Genomic DNA, 24,975 nt, shown 5'->3' with positions numbered 1-24,975 from the left:
CCTGATTAAGACTAGGCATACCTGAATCACCAAACATCAGCAAGGCAGCAGCAATTGCTCCATCCATGGTGCTTGTTGATTCAATCAGCTATCAAAGAAAGAAGACTATTTCAAATATAATTCCTGAAACACTATTTCATGAAGGTGAAAGTTATTATAGTATGTAAGAATGAATAAATATGTACAAAGTAAAGAAAAAGTATGTATATAAGATGGGGAAAATGTGTAAAAGTTTTAAAAAACATCATAACAAAATACATGCAACATATTCAAAATTTCTACTGCTACTTTAATTGTAGGGTTTAAAAAAAAATTCCCTAGGTATAGGCCACATATGATAGAAAAAAGATAAAAAGAGAGGAGAGGAAAGAGACAATTTCTATTTTGAGGGGAATAACAAAATTGTCTTCATCTTTTATTTAGTATTTCTCAACATGAGTGAGACAAAAGGTCTTTCTCTTTTACACTGTTTCTAATGTGTTTAAATTTTTTAAATAGTATATTCATCATTAGTTACATAATTACATTTCAATGCATAGCTTTTAGACCATCTGTAAAGATTCTGGACTTCAGAAAAAACCAAACATCTCAAATTTTTCTCAATTTTCCAATATTTGTAATGATTTCATTATTATAAGAATAACTTACTTTTAAAAAAGTCAATTCTAAAGAAAAGCTTTTTAAAAGTTAATGTGACAAATATTACTGCTGTTATCAAAGTTGTGGCTGTTGATTCTAACTTATCGTGACCCTATAAATTATATAGATCAGAACTGTCTCATAATTTCTGATATTATATAAAAGCTTACAGAATCAGACTATCCTTTCTCCCATGAACAACTGTTAGGTTCAAACTACTGATCTTTTGGTCAACAGCTGAGTGCTTAACCACTGTGCTATCAAAGAACACACTATTATCAAGGTGTTAAATATATTGATTATCAAAATTAAATCATTCAGAGTATCTATCAAGTAACATGCAGGAAACCTTACATAGCCATATCCAGCTACAGCTAAGCAGCAGCCAGTCTTATTAGGTATGGTGATGTCAGTGTCCACCACTTCAAAATTACCTAAACCATATCTTTCTTTCCTAAGCTTCAGATTGGGGAGAGCATTTGAGATTGGGACATGGGAAGTTTGCTGTTGGGGCTTCCTGCTTGTATTGATTTAAAAAAAAAATGTAAATAAGTTAACCTACAATTAAACGTTATCTCAAAATTCTTTGAATCAGTAAGTAGCAGAATTAGGAGTAAACTATTTTCTTGGTTGGCGGTGGAATACTACAAACTATCCACTAAATCATCTTATTCTTTACAAATATATTTTCTATCTGATATTTCATCAAAAATGCAATTTTACTTGCATTTATAACAATAAATCATCTATAATAAATCAAATACCATATATTCCAATTACAGCAGTTTATTTTATTTCTGTAGAGAAATAAATGTATCTTAACAAGACTTGGATAAAACAAGCTGAAGTTCCTCTCATTTCAAAAACTGATATAAGCGACTGAGGCTCAAATTACTTTACAGGTGAGCTAATGTGTTAAGATCCTCACCAAGAAATTTTCTGACATTTACCTTTATTATTATATAATAATGAATACTTATCTTCAATATAACTGTAGGAAAAATTATTATCCACCAACAAGAGCATAAATAGATCAGTACAGCCACAATAATCAATTACTGCAAAACGGCATAACCTTAAGTAAATCGTTGTCACTTCTTTGTGGAAAAAGTTCCTTCAAGGTTTGAAGTTTAGCATCTTTAAGATCTTCCAACTCTGAAAGGTCTTCCAATTCTTCAGTGTCATTATTTCTACCTGTCCTGGTGGGATGGCCTTGGGAATCTTCATCTTCGGATGGCTCAGAACTAAAATATTTCCAGAAGAGAAATCCAACATTTAAAATGTACTATAGTAGTTCTGTCTATATATGTATATGAAATAGAGTGTCTTGCGTTCCTGTCAACATTATCAACATTAAATGCAATCTATACTTTTCAAAAGAATAAAAGATGGATTTTTTTCATTTCAGTATGGTTATGTATTTAAATCTAAATTCCTAAAGTCAGAATATATTATAAATTTCCCAAATTTCTTAGCTTGGAGAGACAACATAGCTAGATAGGTAAGGGAACTACAAGAGTTTTAGTGGGTTGTTTTTTAAGATAATCACATTTATTGTATGCCTATCTTCTCTTTTATACTCTTCTTTCATCTATGCTCTGCTTATCAATGAGCATGATTATAGAACATCTAGGAAATTGCAGAACTTACATTGCTACAAAGTGAAACAATTATCATAGCCTATGTAGTTGACCAGAATTTTAAGTATTAACTGGAATAATCTGGTTCAGTATCACAAAAACTGCTTGGGACAGAACTTTTCCTCAGCAAGCAAAACATTTTATTTTGTGACTTTATTTTCAAACAACTTTCAATATCATTTTATTTTACACTGTTTATATTCTACACTGAAAAACCAAATTTTGTACCAAATGTTATTCATTTATTCCTCAGACACAGTAAAAGCAAGTATCTTCTTTTTCACTATCTATTCATCAAATATCTGAAGAAAATTATTTCCCCTTCCAGTTTATCCAGACTTTCATAACTGACAGATTAATTTCTGAAATCTTACCCTACTATGCTACTTTTTTAAAAAAAGATTCACTCCCATCAAGTTGATTCTGACTCATGTTGAACCTTCATTAGGTTTCCAAAGGTAGCCAATATTAACAGGGAGAGACTGTACTTGTCTCTTGGAGCCACGAGTGAATGTAAATTATCAGAGATAAGCAGCCTTTTGGCTACCAGCACAATACATTAAGCAGTATGCCACCAGAGCTTTTTACCAAAAATATGAAAGTTATTTTAAGTTAGAAGCCCACTGCCTTTAAGTTCATTCAGACGCACAGCGACCAGAATTCTTTATTATAAATTCCTGTTCCACATTACTACTTTGAAAAGTCCTTAACTTTTCTTGTTGTAACAACCTTAACCCCATTATCAATCTTGGAAACTTTCCTAGAACAAACTCTGCATGCTTCTTGATAGAGCAGTTAAAAGTTTCTTGGTATAGAATGTTGGCTACGAATCTTACCCTGGCTTAAAGAAAATACAAATGATAGGGCAATAAGCATAAGAAAAAGTAAAAAAAGTGTATTGTAAAAATAAACCAATTTCTTCAGTAAGTCAAAGCTCTTGGAAACACTGAGTGAGGGAGCAAAACGGGAATATATTGTTTTAGATTAAAAGTCAACTAAGAGTCATAATATCCAAATGTAATGAATAATCTTTCTTTGCATCTCAATTTGAAAAACCATCTTTAAAACAAATGTAATCTAAAAAAAAAAAAAATTTACAAAATCCAAACAAATGCAATCTGAGTATGAACTGGAAAGATATTAAGAGAATGTTCATGGATAATAACACTGAGACTATTTTGGAAGGAGGGAGCATACAAATCAAGGGGAGAAATATTGATATGTCTATAACTTATCTTTCAAAATTATAATAAAAATGTTCCTCATCTCTAAATGTCTTCGAAGGGTGTCACCAACTGCCACAGTCGCTCACTAACTAACCCTGGATGAGATGGACTGACATAGTGACTATGGCAATGGGATCAGGCATGTCACGGACAGCATAGGACAAGGTTCATAGCCTTTGTTCATTGGGTCACTAGGAGTCATACTCAACTGGATGGCACAAAACAAAAATCACCACCCTTAGCAGCACTGGGTAACCACTAACATTTCAATAGGGACAGCATATTAAACAGTTCTGTACCAATGTAAATGGGTAATTTCTAAATAAATTTTAAGTACTACCCTACAAAAAAGAATCTATGTCCTTATGTTCAGGAAGTAAAATAGTAGAGGCAATGCCATTATTACTTATGAAAACAAAGATAAAATAATTGTGGTGAAACGTTACTAAAAAGTGATATTTAAAGTGATAGTAATTGAAAAGGACTGTGCAAGGTGACTGTGCAAAACTTCTGTAATTTTTTTATTAAAAATACCAAAATTATATCAATCCTGTCAAAGGATTAACTATACACAATCTTAGTACTAAAGAGCAATGATGTCAGTCTGGAGCCTAAGATGTGCTGGATCCAGGCCATAGTCTTTGCAATTACTAGCTATACATCAGAAAGCTGAACAATGACTAGGGATGACAGAAGAATTGATGTCTTTGAGCCATGGTATGCGAACAGATTTGTCCTGGAGACAGTTTAACCAAGCTGCTCCTTGGAGGCAAGGATTCTGAAGCTTCTCTGACATACCTTGGACATGTTACAAGGGACATCATGCTTAGGAGGGTGGAAGGACAGCACAAGAGAAGACGACCCTTGATGAGATAGATTGATTCAGTAACTGGGGTAATGGGGGTAGGTATGTCAGAGGCAGTAAGATTTGCACAGGATAGAGCAGGATTCAGGGCTGTTGTACATAGATAGGTTCACTAGGAGTAACAAACAGTTCAATGGCACATATCAACATACAAAATCTATTTTTCATTTAGAGTCAATTGCAGAGTAAGACATGTTTGTGATGGTATAAGTGCCCATCAAAATTGATCTTAAGAGGTCATCTTAACAGGCAACATCAATAACTGGCAAGCTTACTTTTATTTTCTTCTTACCTAAATGACTGCTCCTTCTTAGAAATTTCTACAAGTTTCTTCACATCTCTTTGATCCTCAAACCCAAAGTTCTGTTTGGCTACGTCCCTCAAGCAAGATCTCTTTTCTGGCTGTAATTAGCTATCCTTGGTGATATTATATAATTATATGGGTTTAAAAGGCAGCCAGGAAAACAAAAGATGCGTTGCACTGGGAAAGTCGGCTAGTCAGGGACGTCTCCAGACTACTGAAGAGCAACAATGTCAGTCTGGAGTCTAAGGTGTGCCTGATCCAGGCCATGGTCTTCACAATTACTTGCTATGCATCAGAAAGCTGAACAATGACTAAGGATGACAGAGGGAGAATTGATGCCTCTGAGCTGTGGTGCTGGAAAAGAGTATTGATTATATCATGGACTGCTAGGAGAACAGATAAATTCGTCCTGGAAAGGGTGAAACCAGGTTGCTTCTTGTAGGCAAGGCTTCTGAAGCTCCGTTCGTCACAATCTGGGCATGTTACAAGAGAGACCAGTCCTTGGAGAGGGAAATCATGTTTCAGAGGGTGGAAGGACAGTGTAAGAGAGGAAGACCCTCAATGAGATGGACTGACTCAGTGACTGGAGTAAGGGGTTAGGTGTGTCAGAGACAATAAGTTTGGCTCAGGATAGAGCTGGGTTCAGAGCTGTTGTACACAGGGTCACTAGGAGTCACAAGTGATTCAACTGCACAAAAAACCAACAAGAACAACATGGCTTTAAACAGCAAATCTAATCATGGAAGACTTAGAAATTTAGATGTGCAATATAGACTTCTTCCCAGAACAAAATTTATATTTGTCATGATAACTTTGATGTCTAAGAGCTTTAATAATCACAGTATGTTAAAACGGAATTAGTGATGTTGTCTTCTAATGGTATTCCACCATCCATACTCAAAACCATTCTCCCCACTTGAGCAATGATAACTCTATCTTTCTAATTGCTTAGGCCAAAAATTTAACAGTATTATGTCCCTTACCACTGTAATCTCAGGTTCTTTATTCCAAATCATTTGCCTCCTAGCTGCCTAAAGAATATGACTCAGGGTAACTAAGAGGGTTATTCCTAATTCCTAGAATACTCTTTGCCCAAATAAACAGTTCAATTTATTACCTTCAATAAAATGTTCAAACAACATCTTTTCAATCCAGTTTTTCCCAACTATGCTCTTTAGATACTATGTTCCCATCAAAGCCCTAAAGGATCTTTCAAAAAACATTCAACCTTTGACCTATCACATGTTTTGTTTATTATCTATCAGAATTGAATATAAACATGCCCTGAGGGAAAGGATTAGAGCGGGTTTATTCCTAGTTAAAATGTAGTTTCTCTTTCTTAGAACACACCTGATAAACATAAAATAACTTGACTCATGAACTGAAGAAAAGAGTAGTCATAAATCACCAATTTATCTGCTAGTTTAAATTATTTCATTTTCTACAAAGGGTAAAACTAAATTACTAGTCTCATTAAACTTTGTACTGAAAATGACAATTACTCAGAAAAAAAACCCCCCAACACTTCATATGGTTTCATTAGAGTAATTTCCCAGAGAAAAATAACAATGTCATTACCAAAATACTAGCAAAAATTAGGTAAAATTCCTTTTGGACAATCTCTCAAAAAAGCAGAGAATTAATTTGGTACTTAGCAACTTACACTATAATCACTGTATCTTTGCTGAATTTCTTCTCTTGAACAGAACTGGAGCAATTTGGGGACACAACGTCTTCATTATCAGAAGACAAATCAATATACTGTATTCCTCTTTGAGTTGTGAAATAGGATCTATTTGCTTTTCTCTCATTTTCTGGAGAGTCTGGAACACTAGAATCTTCTGCAAAAGAAAAAGAAAGGTTAAAAAGTATTTTGAACAGCATCTGAAATAAAACTAAATTTGGTTTTAGCAATTACAGGTGTATCCTAAAAAATACAACCTTTTTTTCTTAGTTTATTTCTAGTTTCTGAAACCAGAAATTTATTTTTAAAAGGTATATAAATAGCCAATCGGGATGGTTATTAGATGATTTTCTATTACACTTGACTACTAAGACCTTAATAAATATGCAAAATACAAGGAGATTGTATTTTTATATTCTTCTACTCCTTTTCTTTCAGTACTTTTATTTCCTTGTACTCAGTTCTTATCCAAGAAAACAAGGACTCTAGAGTCCAAAATGAGCTCTGGTGGCTTAGTGAGAAGGAGCTGAGCTGTCAATCCAAAAGAAGGTGATTCAAATCCAGCAGCTGTTATGCAGGACAAAGATGGGCATTCTCCTGCCACGTGACTTACTGCCTCTGAAAAACTCTTGGAGGGTTAGTTTGAGTTGGTTCTCATTCAACAGTATATAACATCAGAGGTCAAAGATTTGGATCTCAGTTTTATGTTTTACTACACAGCATCTCTAAGCCTCAAGTGCCTAGCATTTAATACAAAGGTGTTAGTAAATATAGCACCAAGGTGCATATAAAATGGCTGATTCTTGGGACATAGATCATTGGGCTATCTTTTGGTAGCTTTTGGTTAGCAATAGAGGGTTTAACTGGTATACTACCCAAATTTGAAAACAACAACCACCAAAAAAACCCACCAAAACCAACCAACACCTTACTGACTCATAGCTGATCCTCCAGCAGGGTTTTTCAAGGCAGTAAATAGCAAAGGAATTGGTCACCTTTCTCCTGAGGCACCAATGATGGATTCAAACAACCAGAGGCCTGAGTTAGCAATGCATCTCCCTAAAGACCAGTCCAGCACTTCTCCCAATCCATTATGAAAGGATGTGTAAATCCTCAAACAAGTGGCGTTCCTACAAGCTGACAAATAGAAGGCAAGACAAACTGATAAGGGAAAGATCTTCTTAACTGTTTTAGAATCAGTTCAGACAACTCATATTCAGTCTCTTTAAAAGTATGCAAGTCAAGATGTTTCCTCATGAACTTTAGAGCCTTTCTTTTGAATGTGATCATGAAGGAAGCCCCTACCCTACCAGTTTTCTAGAAGGAATTTACCACAACTTCAGACTGCCTGTCATAAAGATACTAGAAAATTAGCAATTTTAATTTCTACTTAACTGTGTAGCAGGTAAGTTTCTTTTTATCTTAAGAAATTCTTTAGCAAATTGCCTGAGATAGACCACATTTCCAGGAATATCTCTTAATAAAATTTTTCTCCTCTTTTATGAAGAGGTTTTTCTGGGTTGGGAGTAATACTATTTTTAGTAACTTTTCCTCAACACTAGCAAGTGATAAATAGAAAACTATTTAATATGAGATGGAGAAAGGACTGTAATACATCTGAGCAGGATAAGGACTGTAATAATCTAGAGGAGAATTTCTCAAAATCTGGCTATCTTTGTAGCATTAAAAATTAAGTACTCAACCAGATGCTCTGCTGGAGAAGGAGGGGGCAATCTCCTCCTGTACCAGTTAGATCTGATTTGATGGTACACGTAAAAATAATACAATAATAAAAAAGAAATTAAGTACTCAAGTGTTATAGGTTCTATCTTTTGAGAGTTAGCATTTTAGAAAACAATAACTAATTTTACTTCTTGTTTTTTGCCGTTGAGTTACTTGCAACTCATAGTGACCCTATGTCCAAGAGTCCTAAACCCTGCTCTATCCTGTGCCAACTTTATTGCCTCCAACACACCTATCCTTATTGCCCCAGAATGAATCAATCCATCTCATCAAGGACCTTCCTCTCGTGCGCTGTTCCGCCACCTTCCCAAGCATAATATCCCTTTTCCAAGGACTGGTCCCTTCTTGTAAAATGTCCAAAGATAACAAAGCTTCAGAATCCTTGACTCCAAGGAGCAGCCCAGTTTCACCTTCTCTAGGACGAACCTATTTGTTCTCCTAGCAGTCCATGATATATTAACTCTTTTCCAGCACCACAGCTCAAAGGCATCAATTCTCTTTCAATCAACTCTAGTCACTGTCCAGCTCTCTGATGCATAGCAAGCAATTGGTAAGACGATGGCCTGGATCAAGCACACCTTAGTTTCCAGAATGACACTGTTGCTCTTCAGTACTCTGAAGAGGTCCCTGACACCAAACTTTGCTAATGCAATTCATCTCTTGAGTTCCTGGCTGTTGGTACCAAGAGTGTGATTGTGGAGCCAAGGAAACTAAAACTGTCAACAATCTCAATCTCTTCACCATCCATAATGATGCTGCCAATTGGCCCAGTGGTGAGAATCTTTGTTTTCTTGATACTGAGCCTCAATCCATATTGAAGGCTGCAATCCTTGACCTTCTGTAGCAAGCGTTTCAGGTCCTCCTCAGTTTCAGCAAGCAGGGTTGTGTCATCTGCATAATGCAGATTGCTGATAGATCTTCCACCAATCCTGATGCCACATTCATCCTCAGACAGCTGAGCCTCCCATATGATCTGTTCAGCATACAGACTGAAGAGGTATGGAGATAGAATACATCCCTGGCAGACACCATGCCCAATTTAGAAATATGCAATGTCTTCTTGCTCTGTTCTGATGAATGCCTCCTGGTTCAAGTATAGGTTTCGCATAGCACAATCAGATGATCTGAGATTCCCATTCTTCTCAGAGTCAGCCACAGATTGTTGTGCATTGCCATGAAAAAGAACTTTATTTACTTTCCCTAAAATTAGTAAAATTAGCAATTTTACATTTGTGAAAAATCTCTGCTTAACAGAAGATAGCTAAATTCTTCTGTGTTTAATCTGCTATAGTAAACTGCTTTAAGTGTATGGAGAAAATCATGCCTTAGAGACCTACAGTCAGAGAGGAGTAGTTTTATAATCCAAATTTGGTAGGTCATGGTTTCTTAAATTTACAATCTAAAATCATATAAATAAACTTTTCACACTCATATTCTGAAATCCTCTGGTCTATATTGCATTTCACTGGACTTTTAACTTCTATAACACTGTAAATTGGTCATTTGGAAAAGTGCTGGCTTACTCAGTAATGGTTATCTTCCAAATAGCTTTTGATATTAATGTGTCCTGGTTGCCTAGTGCGTAAGACACTGGGCTGAATTAAAAGGTCATCAGTTCAAGGCAATCCAACTCCCGCGGGACAAAAATGAAGTGTCCTCCTAAAGATTTATAGCCTTTAAGGGAACTCTGGTGGCTTAGTGGCAAGAAGATATGCTAAAATCCTAAAGCCTTACAGTCTGAATCCACCAGGTGTTCTGCTGGAGAAGGAGGGGTAATCTCCTCCTGTGCCAGTTTGGATCTTATTCAACAATACACACCACCCTCACCACCAACAACAAAAAGATTTAAAAGGGAAAAAAAAGTTAAAGATTTATAGACTGGTTGTTATATTGAAAGACCGAGCAACTCACACCAGAAACACTTGCTGCAAACACACGAGGCTTTTATTGGCGAAGCTCCGGGTCGACTGGTATCTCACACAGGAGACAAGGGAGTCGACTCCGAGCTGAGAAAGCAAGGGGGTTTTATAGAGGGTCTAGGGGTTCTTTGGCGTGGAGATTGCTCATTGGCTCTTCAGAAAAGCAGAAGTTCAGTCCCAGGTCAGCCACCTGCTGTTGATGCCAGTTAAGATACAGGGGTGTTTTTTTTTGTGTGTGTGTGTTTTTTTTTTTCAGTGTTTGTTCACTTTGTGGTCGGCTAGTTCCTGGAACATAAACGTTTACACAAGACCAAAAGTACAGGTTCTTACAAGACTGGGTGTGGGGACATCGTTCAAAAATTTTCCTTTCAATATATGGGTAGAATCAACCCACGGCTGATCCTCCAGTAAGTTTCAGAGGAGGCAGTAAACTACAGAGGAGACTAGACTTAGGGCAGCTAGTGAATTGTTTGTTTGTTTTTAAAAGTTTTTATTGATGGATGCAAATGGACTCGAGATTTTGTCCAAAGCAGACACATCCATGGACTGCACAGTCTTCAAAAGCAGTTATTTGTTCTTTCAGCATATCTGTGTCAACTCTATCATCTTCAACTACTGTATTTGAAGCTTCTTAATTTCATATTCCACTGGTACTAGCTTAGAAGAGCCTCAGACCAAGCCATCTGCCTGAATGCTTCTGACACACTTTTTCAATTTTGCTACATTGGTTTCATAATCCCAAGGCTTCACATCTATTAAGATTGAAGACCTGGCAACAAACGCAGGTTTTTGGTTTCTTTGATCCATACTGTATAAGACATTCTTCACTTAGCTTTTTTGCTCCCTCACTTTCCTCCTCCTAATCAGATCCAAAGAGATCAATGTCATCGTCATCTTTACTGTCTGCAGCTCAATTTCCTGTGATGTCTTCCACATTAGCAGGGCCATACTTGCCCAAAGATTTCTTCACTTCTGGCAGGCTGGCCTTTTCTTTCTCATAAGACCTGATGTGATTATAACAACACAGAGCATAACACAGGTCAGCAGTTAGGGAGCTGGAAATAGCTTCAAACACCACTATTTCTATTTGCAATAGCACATACCCCTCAATATAGCCTTGTTGGCCAGGTAAATGTTGTGAACCTGAAGGCCAACAGCTGTCTTGAGGTCTCCAAAGCATATGATGTTGGCTGTATGTGGAGATAGGTGGCAGCAGAGGCCAAGAAGATGGGAGGAAGTCAGCCCCAAAGAGGTGGGGAAGCGAGCTAGTGGATTTGAACTCTGTGCACTTGGGTTAGCAGTGCAGCTCCTTACCACAGGTCACCAGAGCTCCCTAAAAGATGTACAGCTTTAAAAATGTGATTTTCTCAATTAGTTGGAACCTGTTTGATAGCAGTGGGTTTGATTTGGGTTTATGGTTGGTTGTTTGGTTTTTTAAAATCACATTTGGTAATATAACCACTGTTCTCATTTAATAAAAAAAAAAATCTGGAATAGGATATGGATTACAAAATGAATGGGGGAGGAGGAGGGAGGAAAAAAGCATGTACTGATTAACGAAAATCCAAGCATTCACCGAAATCATAATTAAAAATCATAATAATCTTTCATATTTTAGAAGCTGCCAGATTCATAGTAAGGAATAAAAGTTTTTTCAAAATAAAAATTCCCTCTAAAAATTAAAATTTACTATAAAAAATAGGTTTTTTCCTAAATATTGTTTTGCTTAGAAAATATGCTAAATAGCTAAGCCTGAACAATAATTGTTTCTAGTTCGCTTTTTCAAGTAAAATTAGTGTTCAGTGAAAAATGACTAGTTTAATTTACAATTCAAAGCCACTGATACTTTCTCTTAAGATAACTACAGCATGGGGCAAAGGGTACTTGACCTTCATTCCATTTCACAGAATATTAAAAAGACATCTACTCATGAAAAGGATTTAAGAAAATTCCTTTTTTATTCTGTCACCAAAGATATTCTTAAGTTAAACTGTAAGAATACAATAAAACATGAGAACAGTATGGCGGTTTGGTCTTGATTTGCACTATCATTTACCTACCACTGTTTCGGTCCCATCAGTATAAATGTCAGCATAGTGAAATAAACAGTATTACGACAAGTAATACCTTAAAAGAGAGCTCTGGTGGCCTAGTGGCAAGAAACTGTGCTGCGATCCCTAATCCACTAGCTGCTCTTCAAAAGAAGGATGGGCAATCTCCTCCTGTCCAATTAATTGCCTCTAAAAACCTGCCAGAAGGTCAACTATGGGTCAGTTCCAACTCTCTGTACAAAAAACAACAATATTTTAATACTATGAAAGGAGTGACCTTGTGGATCCCCTGAAAGGGTCTCTGGGATTCCCAAATGTCCATGAATTGCCACTTGAGAACTAATGAGATACAGTAAGAACTGATTTGGAAAAGATCAACTTTCCAATATAGTTCACAATCTGAAATTTTAATTTAACTATAAATTATACAAAAAAGCATTTGAGATTATTTTTTTAAAATAAGCAACAGGAGAAACAGCAAAGACCCAATGATGAAAATTATATTCCTGCTACAATGATACTTTTCAATCCAAAGAAAGTAAGTACTTTTAAGCAGTAACACAAAGGAGACAGACAGCAAACCAGGAAACACATTAACAACAAGAGGGGTTAAAAGTAGAAATAATTATGAAGAAAAGACACCGGCTACTACAAAATCCTAACATGCTGAATGTTTGTGTTTAATGCATGGTATCACAAGGTGCTGAAACAAAAAACTTGCCCTAAAGAGATTAGAAGTAAGAGATAAGTAACCCTGAACACAAGTACTATGTTAAAATACATAATCTGTGGTGTAAGGGAATTTTTAAAAAGGAAAAAATGTTCTGAGAACATGGGTAGAAATAGTTTGTCCCTTTGTATAAAACAGTAATTGTAAAAGGCTATCTATCATCTTTTAAAGAGAGACAACAAGAGAAACCTGTATCATTGGTATATTCTTGAGCACGGCATGGATAGCTCCAGGGAATATCACCAATAAATGTTCCCATTATCTGTAATATGCCCAAAAGAAAATAACATTATATGCCATATTTTTCCTGTTCCTTGCATCCATTCTCATATCTAAGTTTACAAACATTCAAGCCTGCCACTGAGTAGTTCAAGATCAAGTACCTTAAACAATTTTTCATTTTCAAATCATGTTTCTCTAATAGCACAATTAACCTGAAACTAAATTTCAAGGTAGTTTCTTTGAATTACAATAGCTGCCCTTATAGAAGAGCTATTTAAAAAGCAATAGATTTTAAGAAGTCCAACTATTTAAATTTCACAAGATAAACATGCTAAAAAGTGAGGGTTGGTTTTTTTTTTTAAAATAAGAGAACTTATAGCTCTGGTGGCCTAGTGGTAAGAAGTTATGCTGCAATTCCCCAAAGGCAATGGTTCAAATCTATCAGTTGATCTGCAGATGGGCAGTCTGTTCCCATGTGATATAATGCCTCTGAAAGGGCAGCAATCAGTCAGTTCTGATCCAATAACACACAACAGCAACAATATACCTAGACTTAAAAAAATATGTAACTCACCTGTACCATCTACTAATAGCAATGAAATATACAGAAAGAAAAAGTAGGAAACAGAAGACAACAGAGTCTCTATAGGAAGTTTTTAACAGAACAAAAATTAGATTATGTCCTTATTACTACATGTCATCACATTATGTCTGATTCACTTTCAAAAGACCAGAAATGGGACAAGAGAAATGCCTCGCAGGGTCTCTGGGTCTTTCTATCCAGCAGAGGAGCTAGGTGGGTTTGAAGAGCTAACTTTCTGGTTAGTAGTAGATACAGAAAAGCGCTGTCCAAATTTTTTTGACTAGGACCCACTGTAAAAGAAATATTTTATATAAACTAACTCTAAACACAGAATATATAACTAGATAAAAACAAAAAGCCAATTTTTGCCCTAAAACACTGACTGCTAACCTCAAAGTCAGCAGTCTCAATGTACTAGCCACTATGCAGGAGAAACCTTTGCAAAGATTTATAGAGGTGTAAATCTTTTGGACAGTTCTACTGCGTTCTACAAGATCAATATGAACCAGAGTCAATTCAATGTCAGTGGGTTATAAAAGATAAACTTTGATAATGTCCTATTTCTTTACAACATTAAAAAAATATATGTGCGTGCAGGAGCTCTAATAAATAGTCCATGGGGAGTTGTGCAGCTAGCCTCCACAAAATATGTGTATATAAAGTTAGTCAAATTATCCTAGGGGCATAGTTTATAACTTGGCATGCACTAACCAAAAAGTCAGAAGTTCAAATTAACCAGTTTCTCCTTGTAAGAAAAGCAGGCAATCTGCTCCCATGAAAATTTATAGTCTCAGAAACCAAAGGGAAGATTACTATGAGTCAGAACTGACTTGATGGTAGGGAGTCTGGTTTTGCTTTTATATAGTTACTTAGGATGGAAGAAATGGTCATTAGGACATAATAAGTATTTCTGGCCCATATTTTTAAAAACAATAAAACTTACAAATAACAAATGTTGTCTACTATATGACATATACGTTATTTTACATACACACACACACGCACAGTCTTCTATTTAAACGTGCCTAGAACTTTTACAGTAATTAATTATGTATTAGGCCACAATGTAAATCTCAATACAGACCACATTCTTTGGTCACAAATTAAGCTAAAAATATTAAAAAAAAAAAAAAAACAACACACAAGCAAAATTCCCAAACATTTCAAAATTATTAAAGGGGGGAAAAGGTAGAGAAATAACTTCAATATACCATTCAGGTCAACAGAAAGACAATAACACTGTAACAACTTCATGGATTTAGCATATGCATGTCTTACATAATAGTATTGCTGCATGCTGTCAAGTCAGCACTGACTTACAGCCAACCGTTCAGCAGGTTTTCAGAGGCTATAAATCACACAGGAAGACTGTTCACCTTTGTCTTGTGGAGTACCTGCTGGATTTGAACCCACCCACCTTTGGGCTGGCAGTGTAACGTCTTACCACTAATTCACCAGAGCTCCCTAATACAGGATTAGAGAAATCAATTAATAAGCCAAAAGACTATCCCTGGATGAGATTAAGCTTTGTACTACTAGTCTAGAGACTGGTGGTTCAAATCCCCTCAGAGGCTCCTTGGAGGATGAGCCTGGTGATTTGAGTGTGTCAAGTCAGTTTTGAAAATCTTACGGAGTCATTTTATTCTGTACAGATGAGTCATCATGAGTCAGTAAGGACTAAAAGATAGCAGGGAATGTATGTCCTACCAGGAACTAAAGAAAAAGACGGGATTGACAACACAAAAGGGTAAAACTAAGAGCAGAAAGTGGACTTAAAGCAAAACAAAACATATATCAACTATCAGAAGAAGAGAAAGATATAAAACAAACAAATAAAAAAAAATCTACGTGTCTGGTATCATTAAAACATATTTAACCAAATAAAAAAAAAGTAAAGATAAAATACCTATTAAAAAAATCAAGCCCACTGCCTTTGAGTCTATTTTGACTCACAGTGACTCTTCGTTGGATTTCTGAGGCTAAAATCTTTATAGGAAAAGACTGCCATTTTCTGCCATGGAGCAGTGGTGGACTGGAACTGTTGGATCTTTTGGTTGTCAGTACATGTGATTTTTGGCTACAAGTTTTATCACAAAGGTGGTGATATTTTAGTCAGGATATAAAAAATCAGACACTAGAAAGCCAAGTCACAGCCAAAAGTGAAACAGTAAAAGTTTAGTTTCACAAAGTTATTTAGCAATAGCAAAATATTACTTAAATTATCTTTAACAATTCCATTTCCAGGAGATTTTCTCAGAGAAACATATTGAAAATACCTTTGCAAAAGCATTGTCACTATACCACTCTTTTGGTAACAAAAAACCTGAATAACCTCATAAAGCTGTGACTATCAACTGCGAACTACAGGAAGATGATACCATTATATAAGAAAACACTAATTTTAAAAATAAACTAACATGAAATGCATACAAATATAACTTCATTAGAACAAGTTATATGACAATACATACATAACATAGTGCAGTGTAAAGGGTTTCTTCAAAAAGGCTTTCCTAGCTACTGAGTTTGAGTTTGACTTTGCCACATGAATGGGTGAGATCATGCAAACAGCATTAATCTATCCACAGGGGACTGGTCAGTTTTGCCATTAAATTGAGTAGATTCAGTGGCATAAATCTGGGAATCTCAACACAAGCAAAGAATACAGTGTGCATCCTTTGGGGTCAAAGATTCCTGCGTTACTTGGATGGTGTCTACAGAAGCAGAAGCCCAATAGAGATACCAGGGTCCTTGCCAAACTTGCCTGGATATTCAGGGTGGTGTCATAACTGGCAAGACTAAGACAGCTCTGTAATAATGGCCTAAAGTTGCAAGACTGAAGGTCAAAGGGCATGTGACCACACTTGAGAAGTTGACTGGACTGGGGGATTGTATTCTGCTGCCAAATTGAATTATAATCTATTAACTTTCCTAATAAACCCCATAACCATGAGTATAGTTCTGTAAAATCTGTATACTGGTGAAGGATTCCAGAGCAAAGAGACTAGTATTGGAATTAGCAATATTATGTAAGACCTCCTGGGAATTTATTTTGTGTGCTGGATGCCATTGGTGGGGCAGTTATCCTTGAGAATTAGTAGACTGTCAATAGACTACCCCCATGCTGCCCTTGTTCTTTTTATACTTAGTATCACTTTTGTTTCAAAAAGGTATGTCTTCAAATGTAAGGACGGACACACACACACACACACACACACACACACACACACGGGAGATCTGGTGGCCTAGTGGTAAAAAACTGCATTGCCATCTCAAAGGCAGGAAGTTCAAAACCCACCAGCTGCTCCATGGGATAAAGATGGGCAATCTCATCCAGTGCAATTAATTGCCTCTGACAACCTGCTGGAAGGTCAGCTATGGGTCATTTCCAACTCAATGGTACTCAAAAACAAGAAGGGGTGATAAAAGTCAAAGAATAAACACTGTATGTGAGGCACATGTATACAAATTTTGCAAGAAAATCAATAGAAATTTTTTAAAAAGTGGAAAAACCCTAAACAAGGATTTAATAAGACACTTTCTGCATTACACAATACATTGTTAATCATTTTTTCCCCTTACAAAACATATGATGAAGAAAACAATAGCTTAGTATGGAAAGTAAAAATATAAGAGACTACATTTACAGATAAAAAAAGTACACTGAAAATGATACTTAAGATCTTTACACTGTACTTTCTACTAAAACAATTCACGACTAACTCTCCTACTAAATTTGTTCTCAAATAACATTAACGGATTTTTAAAAAGCAAGTGATTTTTCAACGATATAGCAAAGGCTCATCTTGGGAGTAGAGACTAAAAGAGAGCTGAGCATGCCCAAAGGTAAGAGAATTCCGAAATAAAATTATACATTTTATTCATTCATACTTTCACAACGATACATTCTACTACACCATTCAAAGGATCAAAAAAGCATTTTACACTTGGTAGGGTGAAATTCAGGAAACATCTAGACAAAGTCATGCAAAGGAAATAAAGTCCAAAATTACTGAGGTCTTACTCAAGATCATACAATATGCATATAACAGAGTTGTACTCCCTTGAAATCTGTTTTTGATAACTCAATGCTACTGAGTATGAACCTCATAGCTGATCCTCTAGGGGGGTTTTCAGAGGCTGTAAACTGCATGAGAAAAGACTGCCCACCTTTCTCTCGAAGTAGCTGGTGGATCTGAACTGCTTGACTCTGGCAGCACAACCCCTTACCCACTAGGCCACCACAGCTCCCTAACTAGTACCATCAAGTATTGGGTATTTATCACTAATGACAAGAGAAGAAGATTCAGTAGTTGGAAAACATGGACTCGGTGACATAAATGGAGCTAGGGAGAGAATGACTGAATGTTGCACAATCAATGACTTATTCATTGCAAACACGTTTTTTTAAGAGACATAAACACAGGTTATATACATGGATTTCACCTGATGGTATGTATAGGAATCAGATCAATTACATCTGCGGGAAAAAAACCACTGGAGAAGCTCAATATCAGCTGTGCAAACTAGGCCAGGAACTGATTGTGGAATAGATCACCAATTACTTAAATGCAATTTCAAGCTGGAGCTGAGGAAAATTAAACCGAATCCATGGGAACTAAACTATGACTTTGAGTCTACCCCACCTGAATTTCAGAACCATCTCAGGAACAGGTTTGAGGCCATGAACACTAATGAGTGAACACCAGATGAGCTGTGGGAGGATATCAAGGGTATCATCCAGGAAGAGTGCAAACGATCATTGAAAAGAGAGAAGACTACATAAAGACCAAGATGGATGTCAGAAGAAACTGAATATTGCACTGGAGCGCAGAGAAGACAGAGCACAGGGAAGAATTCAAGATACTAAAGAGCTGAACAGAAGATTTCAAAAGGCAGCACGGGATGACAAAGTAAAATATTACAATGAAATGTGAAAGGAGTTGGAGTCAGAAAATCAAAAGGGTCAAACTCGCTCAGCATTTCTGAAGCTCAAGGAACTGAAGAACAAATTCAAACCTCGAGTTGCTATAATCAAGGATGCTTTAGGCAGAATATTAAATGATCCAGGAGGTATTAAATGAAGATGGAAAGAATATACTGAGTCACTGTATCAAAAAGAATTGTCAGACAGAGAAAAATTTCATGAAACATATGAGCAAGAACAGTCTATGGTGCTGAAGGAAGACGTTCAGGCTGCTTTGAAGGAAATAGCAAAAAATAAGGCCCCTGGAATAGATGGTATGCCAATTGACATATTTCAGCTAACAGATGCTGCCCTGGACGTGCTCACCAAGTTGTGCCAAGAAATCTGGAGAACAACCACTTGGCCAACTGACTGGAAGAGATCTGTATTTGTTCCCATCCCCAAAAAAAGGGTGACCCAACAGAGTATGGAAACTATAGAACAATATCATTGATTTCACATGCAAGCAAGATTCTACTGATCATCATCCAAAAACGACAGGAACAGCACATCAATAAAAAACTGCCAGAAGTCCAGGCTGGGTTTAGAAGGGGTCATGGCACTAGAGATATTGTAGCTAATGATAGATGGATCTTAGCTGAAAGCAGGGAATACCAGAGTAATGTCTACCAGTGTTAAATTGACAAAGACATTTGACTGTGTGGAGGATAACAAACTGTGGCTGACTCTGAGAAGAATGGGAATCCCAGAACATTTGATCATGATAATGTGGAACCTAAATTTGGACCAAGAGGCAGTCGTCAGAACAGAGCAAGGAAACACTGCATGGTTCAAAATTGGGAAGGGTGTATGCCAGGGATGTGTCCTGTCTCCATACCTTTTCAACCTATATGCTGAACAGATTATCTGGAAGGCTGGACTCTATGATGAGAAATGTGAGGTCAAGACTGGTGGAAGATCTATCAACAATCTGCATTATGCACATGACACAACCCTGTTTGCTTAAACTGAGGAGGACCTGAAGTGCTTGCTGCAGAGGGTCAAGGACTGTAGCCTTCAGTATGGATTGAGGCTCAATGTCAGGAAGACAAAGATTTTTACCACTGGACCAATTGGCAGCATTAGGATGGATGGTGAAGAGATTGAGATTGTTCACAGCTTTAATTTGGCTCCACAGTCAACACTCTTGGCACCAGTAGCCAGGAAATTAAAAGACATATTACGATGGGAAAGTCTGCTGTTAAGGACCTCTCCAAAGTTCTGGAGAGCAATGGTGTCTCTCTGGAGACAAAGGTGCATCTGATAGGCCATGGTCTCTGCAATCACGGAGAGTGGACAATGACTAGGGAGGACAGAAGGAGAATTGATGTCTTTGAGCTGTGGCTCTGGAGAAGAGTGTTGCGGGTACCATGGACTGCTAGAAAAACAAACAGATTCATCCTGGAGAGGGTTAAACTGGGCAGCTCCTTGGAGGCAAGGATTCTGAGGCTTCGTCTAACATACTCTGGACATGTTGTAAGGAGGGACTAGTCCTTGGAGAGGGACAGTGCAGGAGAGGAAGGCCCTCTATGCGGTGGATTGATTCAGTGACTGGGGTAACTGGTTTGGGTGTAATAGAGAGTGAGATTGGCACAGGACAGAGTAGAGTTTAGGGCTGTTGTACGTAGGGTCGCTATGAGTCACAAGCAACTGGACGGCACATAACATAAAAACAACGACAAGTGTTATTTTTTTAAGCTGGCAGCCACATTTAAGTGACAACTATATTAGAGGACTAAATCTTTTTCATCAAGAAAAGGAAGTTAAAAGTGTTCTTTCATTCCTAGCACTTAGGCGCCAATCCTTGTATTTTTCATTTTTCTATCCTAATTAAAAGGTGAATCCTCCTTTGCAATAGGAGTTCCATGGTGGCACACTCAAATGTAAGACAAAATGTTGGTTTGACCACACGGAGAGACATCTTGGAAGATCTGCTCCAGAATGCACAAAGATCTGTGAAACAGTTCTACTTTGCATACATAAAGCTGCCAGTAAGTCAAAATTAATTTCACAGCATATAATACTGTCTTAGAAGCTCTCTAGTCCAGCAATGTCCAATTCTTATCACCTTGATAGCTCTCTTCATCCTTTCCATCTCATGACTACATTTATTTTGGCCAATAAATATACTCAATTTTCAATAATCCTGAAACATTTACCTTTTTCTTGACATTTCATCCTTGACAAATTAGCACTTTTCTTTTTCAAGGAGTTGTCTATACCTCCTCATAATGTGGCTAAAACTATCTTTTAAAGGTCAACAGGACCCTTATAACTTCCAAAGAAAAGTATTCTCTCCTAAGTCCTCATCCAATTATGACTTCTGTGTAACATTTGATACTGCTTATAATGTATCAAACTGGAACATTCTTTTGACTGTGGTTTCCGGGAAACTATCATTTCCTATTACTATTCTAGTCATCTCTGATATTTTTCTTTGTTCTCCCTTCCTCTGCCCACCACTTAAATGAAGTAAATGTCATAAAACAAAATGTGTAGGAATAGTTGAATGGAAAACTTAGTCTAGAGGTAAGAAAATATGCTGCAATCCCAACGGCATGCAGTTTGATTCCTGCTAATTAGGCTCTGTAAGAGAAGAATGGGCAATCTCCTCCCATATGATTGACTACCTCTGAAAACTCACGGAAGGATCAGCTATGAGTTGGTTCCAACTTGACAGCACAATATTATAACAAAAAAAAATCACAATAAAAAGTGAGATGGGAAAAAACTACCCCCACAATTCATATTATCAATATCACCAAAACCCAAAAGCATTCCATTGAATTCTAGTTTACAAAATATTTTTATTATGTGCCATCAAGTTAGAAAAGATTTGTAGCTGACCCTCTAGCAGGTTTTCAGAAGCTATGAATCCCACAAAAAGACTGTCCAGTTTTCTCTGGTGGAGCAGTTGGTAGATTCAAGCTACATGCCTTTGGGTAGGCACTACGAGTCTTTACCACTAAGCCACCAGAGTGAGTAAACTCCAGAGCTCAGATTTTAAGTGACTTGTCTAATGTTACACATGTAACTAAGATGAAGCAGAGGCTTATAAAATCTCAAAATTCTGAACTTATTTCTTGGCTTTCCTTGTTCTTATTACCTTAAAAACACTCACTAAAAAATACTCACTGTAAGAAATAGAAAAACATCTAAATACTGATATAACAACAACAACTACAATGAAAATATATCATCTGTTGCAGAAATAAGTATAGGTCACTGGTGTTTTAATATCCTTCAGTGGATTTTCCACAGCTTAAAAACAGTTAAACCTTTCAATGTTTGACTTATAATTACCTCCTAATCCAATCTATGTTAAAATTCCAGTAAAGTGTTTAGAAAAACTATTCTGATTTGTAGATAATAAGATCCAAAAAAACATTATTATTACATGTTAGTGGGAAACAATCTCCGCTCCCCCATTTTGGACACCAAAAGGGAGTGTCACAATAAACAATGTATGTGAATTACTGTGATTTGGAAAAAGGTTCTATCAAAATAAACATTAAATTGTCAAATATTGTTTGCCTCGTAATCAATTTAATTCATAAAAAAACCCAAAAAAACCCATAGAATATTGTTGTGTACTGTCAAGTGTGAACTGACCCTACAGTAGGTTTTCAGAGGTAGTAAGGTGCACAGGAGGAGAATGCCCATCTTTCTCCCACCAAAGCTTTTTGCCATTGAATGTAATGCGTAAGAATTTATGGTCTGGGATCAGACTTCTTGGATTTTGTTTCTGATCCTACCAGCTTTGTAACTGACCAAGAGTTATGTTATTTGACCTTTCTAGGTCTCATTTCTGCTAAATAAGGATAATGCCAATTAACTCGTTAACCCTGTTCGCGAATTAACTAAGAATATATAAATAACATTTAGCACTATGCCCAAGACCTATTAAATTTGATATACACACCTCTAATAGTTTTCAATAGTTCTGGTGGCCTAGTGGGTAAAGAGTGTGCTGCCCAATCCAAAGGAATAGGGTTCAAATTCACCAGCTGCTTTGTGGGAGAAAGACAATCTACTCCAGTTTGATTTATACTTGCAGCCTCTGAAAAATCCACTGCAGAGTCACCTGTGAGTTTGTTCCAATACAACAGAAACGAGTTGCTGACTTGTTATGGAATGGAGCTCTGGTAGCCAGTGGTAAGGAATTATGCTGCCAACTCAAAGGCAAGTGGTTTGAATCCACCAGTTGTTCTGAGGAGGAAATATGGATAATCTCCTCCTACATGATTTTCGGCCTCTGAAAATCCACTGGAGGGTCAGTTACTTATCAGTTCCAACCTGACAGCACTCAACAATCATTAACTGGAGGTTCTGCTGCCAACTCAAAGGCAAGGGTTTGAATCCACTAGCTGCCCCATATGCAGTTTATAGACTCTGAAAATCTGCTAGAGGGTCAACTGTGAGTCAGTTCCAATCTAACAATCATTAACTAAGGAGCTTTGGTATATTGTGTATAATGTTTTGGACTACTAACCAAAAGGTCAACATTAGAGCTTTGGTATATTGTGTATAATGTTTTGGGCTACTAACCAAAAGGTCAGCATTATAATCCACTAGTTTCTCCACAAGACAGAGTCTGTTCCCTTAAAGATTTCATTTCAGAAACTTGATGGAAGGTCTCTAAACACCAAGCTCAACTCAAAGGCAGTCAGTGACAGTTAATTCTGATGACTATAAACTAAAATTAAAATCTTAATTTTCTACTTTACCTCAAATTCTATTCTCTGTGATAACTTGCTCAAAATGTAAAAAAAATGGTTTCATCATCATGGAGAATACTAATGATTCATTTGCTCTCTGTGGAATTAGGTGGTGGCATATGAATGTGATCATTCTGCACAGTGGTTTTCATCAGGCACCAGGTATAAGATCTAACTTAAAGTAGGTGATCAATATTTTTTTGAAGGCCTAATATCGCAATGAGCTTCTGACCAAGGTGTATCAATAGATTGAATGGCCAAGGCTCAACTATTAATAGCAACTATTTTGACCAAATCCATTGCCTCTCTCAGTTCCAAATGACACTTACTAGGGAGGATAAAGTACAACTCTTTAATGGGGGTTTCTGAAGTTGTAACTCTTTAAAGAGCAAAATGTATCTTTCTTCCCCGGAGTAGAAACTGTATCTTCCATAGTAGTAGGCTGGTAGGTTCCAACCCAAGAAATTAATGTTAGTAGGCCAATACTTAACAGCAGTACCACCATTAGGATGAACCAAGTAACTTCAACTTTCAATACTGAACCTCATGTAAAAGCGAAATAAATATGGATTGAATACTCACTGGAGGGTGAATAGGGTCCACTGCAATCTCAAAGTTTTCTTAAATGGACTCAATGGAAGACAAAATGTTTGTATGTATGGAGCAACGATAAGATATAGGCTTGATCTTTCCTACTTTTCATTTTTTGGACATATTTTTTGACTGCTACATCAGTTTGCAACATTGTAACTCACCTGTTTTTTCGGTTATATCTGAATCAGGTGTGCTTGCCCTGCTTATTTCCCCTTCAGCATTCTCCTCTTCAGCACTAAGAGAAATTGGTGAAGAAGGACCAGGCTGGGAGGGTTGTGGGGTTGCTTCGGGGGTTTCATCAATCTTACTTCTTTTTTCAAAGCGAAAACGGTCCAGGTTGAAAAGACTCATAATGGCAGAACCTCCACCCTGTGGAGTTGGGGCTTTGAATAAACTATCTGCGGGATGGAAATAAGAAGGGGGGAAAAAGAGAGGATGAAATAATACAAAGCCACAGTTGTTCGTTCTTAAAGCCTGCATATATGCCAGTGTCTCAGAATGACTATAATGGCTGCGCCTCATTGTTAGGCCACGGTGATCAGAAAGTGGACTGGGAATCTTTTTCCTTTTCCACTGCTCTTTTCACTCCCCTCGTCCCCCGCCCCTCCTTCCTCGAGCCACAAGCTGACCCTCGTGCAACCTCCTCTTACCCCAACATGCGCAGGCACGTTCCCCACTCTAACCCCCCGGCTGGCCGCGCGCCCGCCAAAAGCAAAAGGTTCTCTGCACTGCGAAGGCCCCCGCCTCGACGAAAACGTGCCAAGACCCGAGTCTCAACACGGCGGGGACACAAAGGGGCCAGAGAAGGGGAGCGGCGGAGGCCGTGCAGTCGGGCACCCGCCCGGAAGTTGACGCGGCGCGAGCCCAGCTGAGAGGAAGCCGCCAGGATCCAGAGCCCACGGGGTGATTCCCTGAACGGAAGATGTGCTCGAGCGTCTTTTTTTAAGGCTCACTCGCTCGATTTCTTGTAAACGTCATGTCGTACTTACGGTCTGGCAGCCTCCGTGCGATGTAACAAAGAGGTGAAGAGAGAAACAAATGATTGTCAGCGTGGGGCGACGGTAACCGGGCCGGGATCTTCCACGGAGAGA

The 24,975-nt window shown here is 37.4% G+C and overlaps 1 protein-coding gene across 3 annotated transcripts in view; it reads right to left on the bottom strand.

The window, feature by feature from the left end:
• Nucleotides 1–24,967, bottom strand: part of SMARCAD1 (SWI/SNF-related, matrix-associated actin-dependent regulator of chromatin, subfamily a, containing DEAD/H box 1) — a 113,213-nt gene extending 88,246 nt beyond the window's left edge. Inside the window, exons 1-5 of one of the 3 annotated variants that reach the window (XM_006900741.1) lie at nucleotides 24,874–24,967; nucleotides 24,046–24,282; nucleotides 6,338–6,515; nucleotides 1,715–1,883; nucleotides 22–88 (exon numbers count right to left, since the gene is read on the bottom strand). In XM_006900741.1, coding sequence (XP_006900803.1) covers nucleotides 22–88; nucleotides 1,715–1,883; nucleotides 6,338–6,515; nucleotides 24,046–24,235 — 604 coding nt within the window. In that variant the 5' untranslated portion in view covers nucleotides 24,236–24,282; nucleotides 24,874–24,967. Of the gene's footprint in view, nucleotides 1–21; nucleotides 89–1,714; nucleotides 1,884–6,337; nucleotides 6,516–24,045; nucleotides 24,283–24,534; nucleotides 24,760–24,873 lie in introns of those variants that run through there. The other 2 variants (XM_006900742.1, XM_006900743.1) reach the window with 2 other exon arrangements.
• Nucleotides 24,968–24,975: the final 8 nt, after the last annotated feature.

Source organism: Elephantulus edwardii, unplaced genomic scaffold (genome assembly GCF_000299155.1).
Source record: "Elephantulus edwardii isolate Elephantulus edwardi_28Jun2011 unplaced genomic scaffold, EleEdw1.0 scaffold00294, whole genome shotgun sequence".
Taxonomy (NCBI): Eukaryota; Metazoa; Chordata; class Mammalia; order Macroscelidea; family Macroscelididae; genus Elephantulus; species Elephantulus edwardii.
The sequence above is the reverse complement of the archived record's forward strand: the minus strand, read 5'-3'. Positions and strand labels throughout refer to the sequence as shown.